At 45.5% G+C, this 17,088-nt stretch overlaps 1 protein-coding gene across 7 annotated transcripts in view; it reads left to right on the forward strand.

Annotated features, from left to right (window-relative positions):
* The window catches only part of sept15 (septin 15), a 28,789-nt gene that overhangs the window by 2,198 nt on the left and 9,503 nt on the right, over positions 1 to 17,088 (forward strand). For 2 of the 7 annotated variants that reach the window (XM_031564605.2, XM_031564607.2), the window contains exons 2-4: positions 1,507 to 1,606; positions 12,045 to 12,151; positions 16,071 to 16,171. In XM_031564605.2, the coding sequence (XP_031420465.1) occupies positions 1,507 to 1,606; positions 12,045 to 12,151; positions 16,071 to 16,171 (308 nt within the window). Of the gene's footprint in view, positions 1 to 658; positions 1,003 to 1,506; positions 1,607 to 12,044; positions 12,152 to 16,070; positions 16,172 to 17,088 lie in introns of those variants that run through there. The other 5 variants (XM_031564606.2, XM_012818369.3, XM_031564602.2 and 2 more) reach the window with 4 other exon arrangements.

A 17,088-nucleotide genomic window follows, 5' to 3' on the forward strand; every position in this document is an offset into this window, starting at 1 on the left:
TATGGTGTCTCAGGTGTTCGTACAGGCCTATTATTTATTGCCGAAGTGTGAAGTTATGTAAAAGTTCACAGTGTTGGCTCCAGGCCATATCGTATTGAAAGCAGCCCATGCCAGCCCATACCAAAAAGCATCTGGTGTCACAATGAAATTGTTAGAAGAGAAATACTGAATATCATGCAGTGTGTTTTTCTCAGTGCAGTGAACCAGCGACTTGAGTGTGTTGGCAGATTTAGCAACATATTTGTGAATTTAATGTCCGAATGGTTTTCATATTTTTATGGTTTACTTGGGACAAATTACTACCAGTGAATATTTTTTCCTGTGTGGTAAGCAAAGTGAAGCTTAACATGAATTAAGTGCATTAGTACTGAACGGAATGCATACTTTAGGCTTAGATATTTAGCTTGCTGCAAAAACCCAAATATGATTGATGATATGATTAATGGAAACATTCTTACTCCTTTCTTGAGCCTATAGCCTTATGCGGCCTTGCATGTCTCAGTGTCCTAGTTGGTCTTTGACTTGTTTTGTTGAAAGTTTTGAAAGATTTAAGAGCAGTGACATGCCTGGCTTGATAATGATTAGTATTTCCATTAAAACCCCCACCTAAACTCGAATGCTATTGGTACACGCAGGGTCACCCCCAACCCCCCCTCTCAGGGTTTTCCATCGGGCCACGCTTGAAAGAGCTGCCTAGCTAAAGGGAAGTGATCAATTGTGTTTGCTTTGCCTAGCGTGCACTACAGGGTTCGCAGAGGGACAGGGAGAGAGTGCATGAGTAGAGAGAGAGTGTGTGTGTCTGTTAGCAGCAGAGCTATAGACAGCCTGTGTGAGAAGATGCGATTAAGCGAGCCAGATGGAGATGGAGAGGGAGAAATGGAAAGGTACGAGGCGAGGGAGATTGACCGTGAAGCCCAACTCGGCACGGCCCTCGCAGTCATCTGGTGTGAGCTGCACTGTCTCCATGACGACATCTCCTACATTAAGGATATGATGCGGAATGTAAATATGGAAGACGATGGTGGTGGGGATGATGATGGTGGTGGTGGTGATGATGTGTCAGTCTGCTTCACCCACAGTCTCTCTGTTTTCTCCTTCTTCCTCCCCCTCCTCTTCCTCTTTATCCTGCTACACCTTAGTGACCCAGCTTTCCCCTCCACCTGCACTCCTTAAAAGTAGTTTATTTACTAGAGAAGTGCAGAGGGTGTGCCTCAGATTCATGCTTCTGTCTCCTGATGTGCGTGTGTATTTGTGTGTGTGTTGTGTATGTGCCCGTGCTTTCGTGTGTGTGTTTCTTTTTTTACCTCATAATCAGTTGTATTATCTAGGACACCGGTGCACGTAACCTTTTAAATAAGAGCAGTGCTACATGGTTCTTGTGAGTCAGAAAGCTGTTTGACTACTGTGTGTGAGAGGGATGTCTTGGTGTTTAGAGAATGCCAGAATGCTGGGATGCGGTTGCTCCCAGAGGTTTAGAATGTTGAGTAAGGGTGTGCTCTCTTCCAGCAGAGGAATCTGGAGGGATATGTCGGTTTTGCCAACCTCCCCAACCAGGTGTACAGGAAGTCCGTCAAGAGGGGCTTTGAGTTCACGCTCATGGTCGTCGGTAAGTCCAGCTACTTTTTTTTCTCCTTCCCTCACTCTGGCTCTTGTTACTTTCCATGCTCTCTGTTTTAACCCTACGTATGTGTGAATGCCTGTTATCTCCTGGTTGTGTCTTCTGATAATCGGTCCCTTTTGAAGTAGTTGTGATTGTTACATCAGATTTGGGATATTTTCTGAATTATTTTTCTGAATTTGTCATCGATTCAGGTTGACAATTCAGGACAGTGTTATAGCATTAGTTGCATGTAAAGATGGGTTATGTTTTTTACTGTTGTCATGCTAAGACAGCATTTTCACATGGTGTCATCTGTTCATTAAAGTAACAATAAGTAAAGATAAGAACAAGTGAGTCCTGCAACAAGCACAAATCACATGACATGACACTAGTGCACACTACAGTACATGAGATGACACTAGTGCACACCACAGTAAAGACACTAGTGCACACCACAGTACATGTGAAGACACTAGTGCACACCACAGTACATGTGAAGACACTAGTGCACACCACAGTACATTGCAATGCAATGCAATACAGTGGAAATGACATCACCATTACTCTGCTGTGGTAAAAGCTTTTGACATCTGTGGATCTAAAATTAATCCCCCTCTGTTATTCAAATGTGTGTACACACACACACACACACACACACAGGGAGTGTAAAGAGCATGTTTTTTGACCATGTGTATAAATATCTCTCTGGATTTTGGTTTCCCGTTCCTGTGGCGCAATGACACTCCATGGGTCGCTTCAGTGCCAACATTTATGGAGGACCAGCTGGTCCGATGCCAATATGGATCTTTAAAGCATCTGCTTTCAGCATCTCAGCCCACACACACACACACACATTCACACACACACACACACTCACGCACACACTCACGCGACTTCAGTTTTCTGCTTTCTCAAAGCTCTTCCTATTGTTCATCAAAGCCAAAAACATCTAAGAAACTTTTGAGCTAATTAACTAGCATAGCTTTAGCATGCTTTGCTTGACCTGAGTTGGTGCAGGATTCAACCCGCTACATTTAGGAGGAGCTGTGCGACTATGCAGCGGATTTTGATGATAAAATTAAAATCAAAGAAGGACCGATGATGCACTGACAGTGCCGGGGTGGCCGACTCGCAAACACACACGTACGTGAAAATGGATCCTTTGAGACAGTGGGGTTTTGTCAGCACAGAGACTTGCCTGTTTTGCAGTTCACACACATACACACATAAACTCCGTGGTCCCATTGAAAGGGAGCTGGAGCTGCATGGAGAGCATGTTTAATGGGGGCCAGCTGGACGTGTGTTTGGACAGGCCAGTGATCCTCACGGGTCCTGTGTGTGTGTGTGTGTGTGTGTGTGTGTGTGTGTGTGTGTGTGTGTGTGTGTGTGTGTGTGTGTGTGTGTGTGTGTGTGTGTGTGTGTGTGTGTGTGTGTGTGTGTGTGTGTGTGTGTGTGTGTGTGTGTTGGAGGGGGGATTCAGGGAGGGGACAGATCGCGGTTGTTTCCTCCTCTGTCACTCAGTCAAACGGCCACGCTGGGCTTCTGGCTGGAGACTGCTCTCTCCACTGAATGCTCAGAGGAAAAGACCTGCTTCCTGCTCTTTTTCTTTCTCTCTCTCTCGCTTTCTTTCAACAGCATTTCCCTTTTCTGTGCTCCATCTCTCTTTCCTCTCTCTTTCTCTCAATTGTCTTTCTGTCTCTCTCTCTCAAATGTCTTTCTCTCTCTCTCTCTCTCTCGCTATTTCTCTCTCACTTCCTTGCTGGTTCTTTTTGGCCAGCTGACAAAATGTGTGCCTGTCTCTGAAGTACTGGACAGCAGGGAGAGATTTGAGATTTTTTTAGTGTGGGTGTTCAGCTGTGAATGGCTATAAATGCAGCACTTGAGAAGAGTCTGAAGAACTGGTACTGCTGCAGGCGTGATGTTCAGTGCTCACTTATTTCTGCAACCATGTGTGAAGTCCAGTCAAATTGTTGTATTCTACTGAAATGTAATTTGTGGAGATTAAGTTGTGAGATGCCGATGCATTTGGATGCAGAGAAATCCCTTTAAGTAATATCCATTGGTTGTGTTCCAGTTGCTCATGCATTAGAAAACAAAGGCCAGTTACAGCATCATTGACATACTATGACACTCTGTCTGTGTGTGTGTGTGTGTGTGTGTGTGTGTGTGTGTGTGTGTGTGTGTGTATGTGTGTGTGTGTGTGTGTGTCAGTGAGTGAGTGAGTGAGTAAGTACTCTCTCTTGAGCATGTGTTTGTGCTTGTGTGTGTTTGAGTGAGTATTCTCTCTTGTGCGTGTGTGTGTGTGTGTGTGTGTGTGTGTGTGTGTGAGAGAGAGTGAGTACTCTCTCTTGTGTGTGAGTGCGTGTGTGAGTGAGTGCGTGTGTGTGTGTGTGTGTTTGAGTACTCTCTCTAGTGCATGTGTGTGTGTGGCTGTGAGTGATAAGACACTCTAACAGGCTTAACCGCCCTGACCGACTTGCCTGCTGACCTGGGTCTGGAGCCTTTAGCAGGGCTCTCTGGTGAAGGATTAGCCTGCTACACACTGCTGTCCCCTCAGACGCAGAGCCTCTCTGAGCTCTAGCACTCATCCCCACAAACTGCCACACTAGACCCAACAGCGCTCATCAAAATATCCTTGAGCCCTTCTCTCTTTGACTAACCCAACCACTACCGCCTTTAAATGTGTGTAGAGGTCAACATTGGAGTCTTTTTACAGGCTCTAGACAAGGAACACAGGGCGACAGTGGTACAGGAGGTAAAGAAGTCGTTTAGTAAGCAGAAGATTGCTAGTTCGATTCCCTGTCGAGCAAGACACTGAACCCCTAATTGCTCCTGATGTTCAGTGTGCCATCAGTTTAAATGTAAAATGTGTATACATTGTAAGTCGCACATATGTAAGTCGCTTTGGATAAAAGCGTCTGCTAAATGACTAAATGTAAATGTAATCTAAAAACAGAGGTTAAAACTAGGCAATGTGCTGCAATGAAAAGGTAACATGAAATTAGAGAAGCCAATAGCAAATCACAAGTGCTATATTTAATAGTGCAGTAGATGGGCTACAGCTAAAGCAGTCAGTAGCTAAAGCTTAACCAGTGAACACCTGTCAACCAATTCAGTCAGTTGCTAATCACTAGCCTGGATACCAGACCGAACTTAGCCCCGCAACACATTTTTTGGTTGGGAAGTTCGGTCTGGCATTACTCCATTGAGGAGAAATTATCTGCGGACAGACATTGCCGTACCAATCAAATTGTCAAGGCGGGCTTTATATACGATGATGGACAGATGATCAACAGTAACGTAACCAACCACGTCATAAAAAGGCGATTGGTTTGAATTTGTTTACAACAAACATGGCTGCCGCTGGAGAGCTGAAATGTATAGATTCGAGTCCATTTAGACATTGACAGTGCATTCATTTTGAAAGAGGAACAAAGAAACGCGATCAAGGCATTTGTCAATCGAAAAGATGTTTTTGCCTTCCTTCCTACGGGATCCGGTAAAAGTTTAATTTATCAGCTGGCCCTGGTCACATACTACATTGTTCTGATTGGTTGTAGGTAACCAATTGAGCGAAGAGGCATTTTTTCTCCTGGTTCGGTTGAAACACGCCCCATAATCACAGCCCAATGGAGCGATATCAGACTCATATTCTGACTAGAATTATGAGTATGACATCGTCAGGCTAGCTAATCACTGAAGCTAGTGCAGTCTGTGAATAAAAAGTATGCAAGTGATTCAACACTAGTAGTAGTCTTCACATTTAAATTGATCTTGTCAGTATGCACCACATCTACATCCACATTCACACACACAAACGCACACAAAAAACACACAAACACACACACAAACACACACACACACACACACACACACACATGTTTTTCCATGAAACAGCAGTGGACCCTCTGAGCCACCTTGTTATTATGTTTTGTGGTTTGCTTTTCTGGGTTGTCCATTTGCCTTAGGCTCCTTGCTTTGACTGAAGGCCTTAATAGATTCACAGAACTGGGTGGACATTTTCTGCTCTGCCTGAAACGAGAAATGGAATGTAACCTAACGTTTATGGTTTGGGACGAGTATGGCGAGAATGTTTCTGAAGGGAATCCTACAAATTCACACAATCCCTGAAAAACCCATTAAATTCAGCAACACACCAGCGGCACAGAGTGCAGTGGGGATGGGTTGCCATGCCAACAGCACGTGGGAGCGAGTGTGGGTCTTGAACTTGAAACACAAGTACGCAGACAGACCACAATCAGAGGAAGACAATAGCTTGTGTACATGAGAATACATGAATCTGCCCCTATTCATCCCTGAGATTGTTGCTGGTTGGCATTACTTGTTTAGGCTGTTCAATTATATTTGTGGGGGACCCTGGAAAGATATACATATTTTTTAAGACATTTTTTTGCAGGTGGGTTCTGTGGTGGGGAAACACTGGTTTCATTTTCTCTGCTCATTACCTCCTTTAGCAGCTAAGACTAAACACTAGGCTAGCATCACCACAGCCGTAGCTAATGGCTCAGTGACTGTAAGCGCTAGGCTAGCATCACCACAGCCGTAGCTAATGGCTCAGCGACGGAATGTTTTCTCTCTGAGAGCCTTGTGCTCGTTTGCAGCTGCGTGGTCTGAGAGACAGCCATTAGCTGAGGCTGTGGAAGGACCCGTCTCTCATCTTAGAGTGGAGTTACTCACCCAACCCCCTAGAGCTTAGCATAGAAGAAAAGCATCTCGACCCTATTGTTTCTGTTTTTGGTTTTATGTGTGTCAGTGCGTGCGTGTGTGTGTGTGAGAGTGTGATGGAGTGATGTGATCCATCAAAATGCTGCAGGGGAATGACTGAGCGAAAGTGTGTGTGTGTGTGTGTGTGTGTGTGTGTGTGTGTGAGTGACTGAGCTAAATTGTGTGTGTGTTTTCATGCATACGCACACGCGCATTCTTGTGCACATGTGCGGTATGACCTCACACGTGCTGATTCTGTCAGATTGAGTTCAGACTCATGTGATCTGCTCTGTTTCTTCACTAGAGCAGAGAGCACTCGTCTCTCTCTTCCTCCTCTGCCTCTCCAGCTAACCTCACACACAGGAGACAGGAGAGGGGATGAACACAAGCAAAGATGGGTGGAAGAATTAAAAAACCCGTAACCAGAAGAGAAGCTAACAGCCCGTGAATATGCAGATTTTATAGGCAGCGTGTATAATTATGTGAAGGTGGGCTTTCATTCAGTGGTGTGTGTGTGTGGGGGGGGGTGTTGTGTGTGTGTGTGTGTGTGTGTGTGTGTGTGTGTGTGTGTGTGTGTGTGCATGTGTGCGTGTGTGTGTGTGCGCTTGTGTGCGTGTGTGCGTGGTGCTGACCTCAGTGGGTTGCTGATCTCTATCGCGGCTAACACAGATATGACCTGTAACCCGTTGGCCAGTCATCACATCACCGGAACAATGAGGCTTATCATAACCACAGCCTCAGTCTTTGTCTCTCCCTCTCTCTCTGTCGGTTCAAACTCCCTCTTGTCTTTCTCTTTCTCCTTCTCTTTCTCTCTCTATCTCTTTCTCTTTCTCTCTCGACTGCTTTCTTTTTCATGTATCCCTCTCTGTGTCTCTGTCTCTCCTTCACACACTGACCAAGTCTCCTACTTACCTAACAACTAACTAACTAACTTCAGGATATAGTCGGCACGGTGACAGAAACATGCACGTAATCTTCATGTAATGTCCCCTTTTCATCCTACTCAGTCATTTACCCTGGGGGAGGGTGACAGAGAAGTGTGTGTGTGTGTGTGTGTGTGTGTGTGTGTGTGTGTGTGTGTGTGTGTGTGTGTGTGTGTGTGTGTGTGTGTGTGTGTGTGTGTGTGTGTGTGTGTGTGTGTGTGTGTGTGTGTGTGTGTGTGAGAGAGAGAGAGAGAGAGGTGTCAATCAGGATGTCTGGTCCCAGCTGTTGCCCCACGGCTCCTTTTTGCCCATTAGCCTGTTGACAGGAAGAGGGCGAAAGGTGGGGGGGAGATAAAAGGCAAGAATGCCAAGAATCTGTGGAGAAAAGTGTTCCCCTGTTCCTGTCTTTGCCCCCACGTTCCTCCGCACATCTGCCTGCCTGTCTGTCGGTCACAGTCCTGGCCAACGGCCCCTAACCTGTCTGCACCACCTTCAGAGGCTGTCCTCGCTCATCTGTCTGCAGGGCTGTCATGTTTTTTCCACTGACTTTCAAAGGAGAAGGGAGAGCGAGAGGCAGAGAGAGAGAGGGAGATAGAGAGAAAGACAGACATAGAGAGAGAGAGAGAGAGAGACATAGAAACATAGAAAGTTGAGTGAGTGATGGCTTGAACAAACACTTTGGGACAGCCAAAGAATGACCAGCATAACTGGGACAAACTTGGGCCAGGGATGGAAAAAGAGCAGTAAAGAGAGAGAGCCAGGGAGCCTGAATGTTCACTCACTAATACTTAGAAGTCAGTCTGTGCGCTGTGAACCAGTTCTCTGCGTGTCTATTTGCGGAGAGACAATCAGGAGAACCGATATTTAATTAAAACGGACCGCAAAGCCAATTGGGTCGAGTTCGCCCTCAGGCCCTTTGCAGCTGAAAAAGAGGGGTTAGGTCACAGACGGAGAGGGGTCAGCTGAAACCCAACACCCATCTCCAACCCAACACACACACACTCACACACACTACCTCTCCTCTGGAGCTGAGTCTTGTTTAATGACAAGCTGGCCTTAGGCCGCTTCCTCTTGTCCGTCTCTTTCTTTGATCAGTAGCAGTCTTACAAGGTGTTGACAAATGACAAGAAAAAAAAGATTTGTGTGTTAAGCTAAATATTGTGATTAGCAGAACAGGAACAGGGGTCATCACTTGTCTTTGATCTGCTTTGACATAGATACCCCAGCTATGTAGCAGACGAAATGCCCTGTTTGTCCAAGGCAAAGTTGTAGTCGTCTTAACCCTCCTATTATGTTTGGGGTCAATTTGACCCTTTTCAATGTTTTACGTCTCTAAATAAATGATTGGCATAGTTATTTTTGCTTCATATTTAATGACTTTTCCTAATCTAATGGGGAGAACTGGGTAAACACAAAATTAACATGATATGTTTTCAATGTCCTGTACACATGCTTTACGCATAGGTGTTGTTTGGGGTCAATTTGACCCCAGGCTGTTTTAATTGTATAAAATATATAAGAAATATAAACTTTTTTTATCACATTGTTACTATTCTTGATTACAGAAATAGTTTTCTATTCCATATGTTATAGATAACAACAATATGTACTTAGAAATAATATGAAGCCATAAAACACCAGAAGGATATCTCTTTCCAATTTTAAGTCAATCAGTGAGATTTGATGGTGATCTGCATATTTCTCCATAGTAGCGTAACATGTATTCTGGATGTATAAGGGGGGTGGGTGGGGGTATTGTTTTATTTTTAAGGGCTATTTAGGTAGTCAACAAACAAACCTAAAGTACCTGACACATAAACTTGAGTAAAAAAAAATATTATAATCATTTTTTGGAGGTTTAAATTGCTGGGGTCAAATTGACCCCAAGCATAATAGATGTGGGTAAAATTTGAACATAATAGGAGGGTTAAGTGCAACAGAGATGGGCTTCCCGGGCCATTAATTGTATAGTAGTCACTTTTAAAATCTGTGTAACATATTAGCGATGAGAAGCACTTTAAAATGCAGTGTTTTGAGAAGGGAAGTGACACATTAGCTGGTGGTGTGAGTTTAGGATCTGACAAGCAGGAGCAGGACCCATAGCCCACAGCTGTGAGCATTCAGGCCTCGGTCCAGGGGCGGACTGGCCATCGGGGATACCGGGGAAATCCCCGGTGGGCCGACATGGTTTGGGCCAGTCCAATATGTTCACGTCAATCGAAATAGTTTGAAGGCAGAATATGCGCGTGGGGGGGAGGGGGCGTGGCGGTTAGTGATCCACCTTGACAATTTCACTGTTTCAAGTGTTATAGGCAGAATATGTGTGCAGGGGTAGGGGGCGTGGCGGCGGTTACAAACATGAAGAAAAAAAGTTACGCCACTGCTCCCGGGCCACTTTTCTTCCCCAGTCTGACCCTGCCTCCATCTCAGGTGAAGCTTCAGTCACCTAACCAATCAGCAGGCCAGCGCTGTTCGACGCCTGGGGGTAGGTTTATTGTTTATCTGTCCCGGTGTGAGGCCCACCTCCATTGTGAGCGCTGGGGTTTCAGTGTTAGGTGAGAAAAGTGGCCATCGTGGGGGAAACTGATCCTAGTCGGAGAGAGGGGAAGGACACACATGAAGTGGGTTTGGTTAGGAGTACAGCCTAGCCCTAGTGGGGGAGGGAGGGGATCTTCAGCCTGAAGTCTGTGATTAGACAGCTCTTTGATATGGTTCTTAGGTTACTAGCATGATGTAGTTGATGGACGTTTGGTGTGTGTGTGTGTGTGTGTGTGTGTGTGTGTGTGTGTGTGTGTGTGTGTGTGTGTGTGAGCGAGCGACTGACTCAACTGAATTAGAGACCTCCAACAAAAGAGGGTGTAAGGGAGAGCGAGTGACAAATACAGAGTTGGCTACAGGCACACACTGTCATTGACTGGTTTCTCCATTCCTCTGTCCATGACTGATGTTCTGTGTCCAGTGCAGAGCCTGAAATCACAGCAGCACTCCTGCTGTTCAAACACCCGCTGTCAGTCCATACTTGAAACACACACACAGACAGACACACACACACACACACACACACACACACACACACACCTACACCTACACATAAACATACACACACACACACGTACACACGTACACATGTACACTGTAGTGCTGAGAACATTGCACAGACATATACACTGGGGAGAAACCCTCTCCAAAGAGGTGACAGGGCAGAAGATATACAGAGCGCACCCTGGCCAAGATCAGGCACCCGGCGGCAGCCTACCAAGCCAAGGAATTCGCCGGCTGACAATGAGTTCTAAAGCTGGGCCTGTTCTTACGTAGTACCGCCAGGGGACCTTTCAGAGGGTTCCAGGGAAGAGGGAGAGAGATAGGGAGAGGGGGAGAGGGGGAGAGAGAGAGAGAGATCAGAAAAGAGGGGTAAGCAAGCGAGTGAGGCAGAAAGGGAGAGGAGGGGAAGGATGGAGAGACAGTGGCATGGGGAGCCAGTTTTCACAGTCTTGACGGATGGGATGCTGGGGCTATGTGTGTGCATGGCTTTCATTAAAATGCCTCAGTAACTGTTGTCAGGCTTCTGACTAGATGCTGGGCTCTCCCCAGTTATTTGGGGTGTGTGTGTGTGTGTGTGTGTGTGTGTGTGTGTGTGTGTGTGTGTGTGTGTGTGTGTGTGTGTGTGTGTGTGTGTGTGTGTGTGTGTGTGTGTGTGTGTGTGTGTGTGTGTGTGTGTGTGTGTGTGTGTGTGTGTGTGTCAGGGCGAGGGGGCTGTCTGTTTTCTCTCCCTGTCGCCATCCTCTCCCACCCTCTGAGAGGCCAGACAGACTCACACTTCAACCGCACACACACACGCAATCAAACAACCTTGTTTAGGTAACCTCCTCGTGTCATAGAGTAAGGAGGTGTAAATTTACTCAGCAGACAGGGGGTGTGTTTCATGTTTGTGTGTTATCTCGGGATGAATAAGAAAAGAGAGAGAGAGAGAGTGTGTGTGTGTGTTTGAGTTTGAGGAGGAGGAGAGCTGTCAGATGTCTTTTACTGACTAACTGACTAAGCTCTGGCTCTCCAGGATCAAATGGAGGGTGACGTCTGTGTGTGTGTCTGTCTGTGTGTGTATGTGTGTTTCTGTCTGTGTGTGTGTGTGTGTGTGTGTATAAATGGGGGTGGTGGTGATATAGAACAGACACCTTTGAGAAACTATGGAGGTCCAGTTGGGCTGAAGGTTATTGCCATGTCTGTCTAGGCTATATACCATGTCTGGCAAGCGTTAATGACCGCTGTGCGTGTGTGTAGTGTGTCGGTAATAAATGTGATGATGTTACATTTAATAGCTCCCCACAAAGGCAAGTATGAGGAGTAGCCAAGAAACAATCATTGAGCTATACTCTAAAAACGTTCACGGGAGGACTGACATAGTTACATGAGCGAACCGAGAGAGCGCCGAGAGATGAGGTGAGGACGCTGGGAGGAAATGTTTTATCTCCTCTGAGTGGGAGCCACTCTCTCCCCGGCAGATGTGCTCTGACCTTTTCTCCAGCTCCACCAATGAGGCGTCCATAATTCCTTCGGCTGGCCTTTGGCAGGAACTTACATCACCTTAAAAACCTGGAGCTCAGTCTGCCATAATTGGCCTTGCCAAACTCTTTCTCTTCCTCTCATTCTCCTTCTCCTCTTTCTCTCTCTCTATGGATGTGGGTGTGTTTTGGTGTTGAGCTGTTTCCAAGCAGGGGGGGGGGGGGGTTGATTTTTCTCATCTGCTGTTGAAAAGAGACTTATCTGCGTGTGTTTTGATTTGCTGTTTCCTTGTGTAGGTGAGTCTGGATTGGGTAAATCTACGCTCATCAACTCCCTCTTCCTGACTGACCTGTACTCCAAGGAATACCCCGGCCCTTCCCTGCGCATCAAGAAGACTGTCCAGGTAACACTGCCACTCTGTGTTTTGACTTTTCCAACAAATCCTCTCCAGGCTACTCCGTCTCGCCTTATTCCTGTTATCAGTGAAGCAGTCAAAACAGACATGCACACGTGCTCCACCTCCTCACCCTTTGTTAACCCCTCTCCAAGTAGTAACACACACACACACACACACACACACACACACACACACACACACACACACACAGATATTAGAGAATGAGGTCAGACCAGACTGAATGTGTCCAGAGAGTGTGTCCTAAGGAAGACCTTGTGAAGTCATGCATTCAGGCCAGAGCAAACGTTTCTCCTCTTTTAGATGATTTATGTGTCTTTTGAACAAGCCTGCCAGCCAGCCTAAAGCAAAAATTCACACATATCCTCAGTGGATGTCTACCTATCCCGTCCTTTTGAGTTGACACAAAACTGTCAGTCTTCTGATAAAGACTAAATAAATACGTATCCATCAGCAAGCAAAGTCTCTTTCATGAGGAATACATTCTGCTGTGTCTATTACTCCACTATTACTCTCTTACTCCACGGTGAACTAAGACTCAAGACAAATGCAGAAATGACTCAGAATAGCTTCCTGACAACTAAACATTAGTCATCCCCCAGCTTCTTATTTTCAAATAGACAAGACATTTTATGTCATCTGAAGCACACTGAAAACCCTGCACACACCCTCACGGTTCTGCAGAATCATTCAGGATTTTGTTCTCGGACAAGGTCAGCATCTGGACTAGTTTTTTGCAGGGCGCAGCAAATTCACAGAGATTCACAGACACACCATAACCCGCAACCCTATCACCAGTGCGACAAACAGTTTGCTCAGCTTACTGCCACTAGTGGAGAGCACACACACAGTGTGCTTTTCCTGTCCTTATAAGGACATGACAAACAAGGACACATTTGGGGAAGAGCTGTGGAAATGACAAGGAAGGGGTTTTGAGGGGGGGGGGGGGGGGGGGGGGTAGGATGTAGACTCCAGGGATGTTAGGGGGGTGGGGGGTGCAAGGAGTAAAAGGGGTGTTTGGATTCCTCCAGGGGCCTGAAGGGGTCAGCACAGGGCCAGGAATGTTCCCACGAAACTCAACACCCGGCGACAGCTTTCCCACCAGACCCAAGGCGTCGGCCTCCCCCCTCTCCACGCCTCAAACCCTGTTTATCTCTACGTGTTGGATAGAGATGCTAAGACATGCTTGACATTTGACTGGGTTCTATGGTGTCCCTGCAGAAAAGGCATGCTTTTGCAGCAATGTTTGGCATTTGCCTATGCCTGCCTTGTGATATCCATCATTTGAAGTTTGAATCTCAGTGTTTACTCCCTCCACGCTGGAATGTTTGGTGTGTTTGTGTTTGTTTGTGTGTGTGTGTTTTGTGTGTGTGTGTGTGTGTGTGTGTTTGTGCGTTTTTAGTGCTGAACTGAATGTGAAACCACCACCGCCTTCACTCCGCCCAACCATGAGCATATCCTCATCCAGCCTCTCTGTAGGGCTTGGTTTGGGAGGACTTTTATAGCCCGAGAGTTCAGAGCCTGGGGATGAATTCCGTGTGGCCTTGTTATCACAGCCCCATCACTCCCTCATAGAGAGGGAGCAGTAACACATAGATGGTGGCCATGGCATTCCAGAGGACACTTATATTTGGCATAATGCATTCAGCCTTAGGACAACTGTTTTTCAACATGAGGGGTTAAAATGGACTTCATACCATCTTGGTAGCCAACACATGCGTTAGACATACTCCTCTGCCTTCATGAGCAAAGACACTGTAGCCCTTGCACCAGCGAGATCATGGTTTCCGTTACCAGCGATTTAAGAACAGCCGATTAAATTATATGTTTTTACAGTACTTTGTCACATTCAATAAAAGCATCTGCTAAATGAATGAAATAAAGTCAGTAAGAACCCTGCAATATAAAAAGATGAATTGCGCTTTTTCCACCCCATATTTCATAAGCCCTGCCGCTCGTCTGGTTCCATCTGAAGTGTTCCGTGTTACCTCCAGTGGCAGTCCCTTAGGAATGGCGCAGTACGGGCAAAACCGCTGGCCACAGGGGTATATTTGGCAGTGAGTCCGTGGACCGGCGAGCCATGGGCGGTTGTTGGGGCCCGGCTGTGGCCGGCACCAGCAGCGGGAGAACGGTGGAGAGGGTATTTTTACCTCCCAAACAATCTGCTCTGTTTGTCAAACATCCTCATTCAACCCCTCTTAGATTACAGCTGAAAGACGGAGTCAACATTTTTGTGGTTTCTTCCTACTCTTACCCTTTCGCTCACTCGCTCGCTCTCCGTCTGTGTTTGTCGCAGTTATGCACTAGATTTGGTTCCTGAAGCATTCTTTTGGAAGGGAGGAATGTCACCCCCCTCGGCCTCCTCCTCCCCTCTCTCTTTATACAGTACATGTACATGTGTCTATCTGTATCTCTCCCATGATTCCGAGCTGGCTTGTTCTGCCCAGAATTCCACCAAGATGACAGATTAGGAATCGTACACGAAACACTATAAATTGCTTTTATGCACCTAAAGGGGTCATCCAAATAAAACAAGTGCAGTTTTAGCAGAAGCCAGTGGAAATAGCAACATAAAGTAACATCTGAACCTGATTGTCAGAGTTGGCTGTTGCATTCCTCTCAATGGCCCTGACAGCGGAACACTAGAGAGAGACGCTCCTTGGAGACACGCTGCAGTGGTGGCTGCGGTGGAGCGGTCCTCCACACGGATGGTTTGAAGTGAACGACGGTGGAAACGCCGGGGCAAACCACACGCTCAGTGACAGTCATACTTTCATTTAAATAGGGGCTGCAACAATAACTGCATCACCGCCATACCACGGTATTAGGAGGTGTACCGCAAGGTTGAGTCTGTCATTGTCATTACCGTCATAACAGTGTTTCAGTTTTCCTTATCTGAGAGTGCTGCCATCATCACATAGTTTTTTCGCTTGGTCTGTGGCCTTGTCTACACGTGTCCGGATATTTTCGGTCGGATATTTATCATTTTATCATATTATTTATCATTTAGTTTTGAAAAGGATCACTTCCACAACACATGGCCAGGCCATACGCCATGACCTCTGCACTGACCACACATTTAGCAAACACGTCACGTCATTGTAAGCCTTTGGTCGACCGACCAATCAAATCAGTTGAGAGGACTGACACTGAGGGGAAGTGGTATGCGAGTTGTTATTGCTAGTTAGCAACTGCAGCTGTCAACAAATAATGTTAAGGATAATGTTAAAAATTCAATGTTTTAAGTTAATCAACCAAATATTTAGCATTTTATATGGTGGTTGCAGTGCATGCCATGAATAAACTAGTATAACTAGCCTAGGTGATGGCGTAGAACTTTTTTTTGTCTTTTGAAAGAGATAAAACAGGAGAAACAACGTTTTCGCTCCAAATGACTATTGATTGTTTGGTTATGTATGACTGTTTAGATTAGGCGTATTTGTTTAATACATATTTTCTGCCACTGTTGCATGGCTTAATTTCCTGAGCTTGATGAGTTTAAGAAATACAAAAAAAATGAGATAGACCTAGTGCCCCTAATTCTGGAAAATTAAATCCCCTTCTGGTGTTTGCAAACAAACCACAAACAAGTTTGCGATAGTTAGCCACTGCAGCCCTGCATTTAAACCTTGTCCATTTTACCCCATGGGTTTCAGACACTATTTTGTTGTTGTTGTTGTCGTCATAGCTCTTAGTATTTTATGAAGCTGTTGATAGTGCAGCAATTGTTTGAGTGCAGTGACATTTTACAGGGGAGTGTCTGGAATATCTCTGAGGGATGTTTTATGTGAATGTGGCTGGAAAAGCAAGTAAATAGGTGTCTGCAGTCGGGTTTGGCATTTTGCCTCAGTAGCACGATGCAGGTTTCCACATAAGGCTAATTGGGGAACTGCTCCTTGTCATTCAGGTTGAGCAGTCCAAAGTCCTGGTGAAGGAGGGGGGTGTCCAGCTTACCCTGACCATTGTCGACACACCAGGATTTGGAGATGCGGTGGACAACAGCAACTGGTGAGTTAAATGCCAGATTTTTATGATTTATGATATGAAAATTTGTGAGTGTATGATAACATATTCACAATTACAGCACAATGCATTGTTTGAAAATGGATAGTACAAATTTTTATCACCACTAAGCTTCTTCAGGTCAGAATAGGGCTGCAACAATAACCACATTAACGCCATACCACAGTGTTGAGCCCATTAGCACTATAAGAGCTTTTTTCACCCTTATCTGAAAGTACTGCCATCCTCATGTAGCTTGTGGCTTGGTCTGTGGCCTTGTCTAAACATATCCAGATATTTTCAAACCTTTTCTATCTGTTTTGAAAAGGACCACTTCCTTAATATCTCCACACGAGGCGAGTTCTAAATATGCAAAGACCTCTGCGCCAAGCATACACATAACATTTAGCAAGCGCATCATGTCATTGTGACCTTTTGTCGACTGACCATTAGTTGCTGGGATCACACAAATTAAATGTGCATTCAAATAAATGTGAATATGACATGTAACATGTAACTATAAGTTTCCCTGTTGATTTCAACGCATTCTCAAAACTACACATCATGGCAACATTAACAGACAAGACAGACATGCCATGCAGAAATAATTTAACTTGCAACAATTTACACATATTAAGGGACAAGTAACATCAAATGAATGAACTAGACTTCCACTCCACTCTTGCAACGTGAGCAAAAGAGAACCCAAATTAGTAGACCCGCCCTGTGATTCAGATCTGCTCCGATTCATGTGATTCATGCTACACCTTTCCACCAAGTTTCATGAAAAATGGGCCGATAGTTTCTGCATAATCCGGACAAATAGACAAACAAACTGCTCCAAAAACATAATAATAATAACATAATAATAACTCTGGGGGGTTTGGTTTGTGGTATTAAAGGTGTCATTCTTCAAATACTGT

Source organism: Clupea harengus, chromosome 3, assembly GCF_900700415.2.
Source record: "Clupea harengus chromosome 3, Ch_v2.0.2, whole genome shotgun sequence".
Lineage (NCBI taxonomy): Eukaryota > Metazoa > Chordata > Actinopteri > Clupeiformes > Clupeidae > Clupea > Clupea harengus.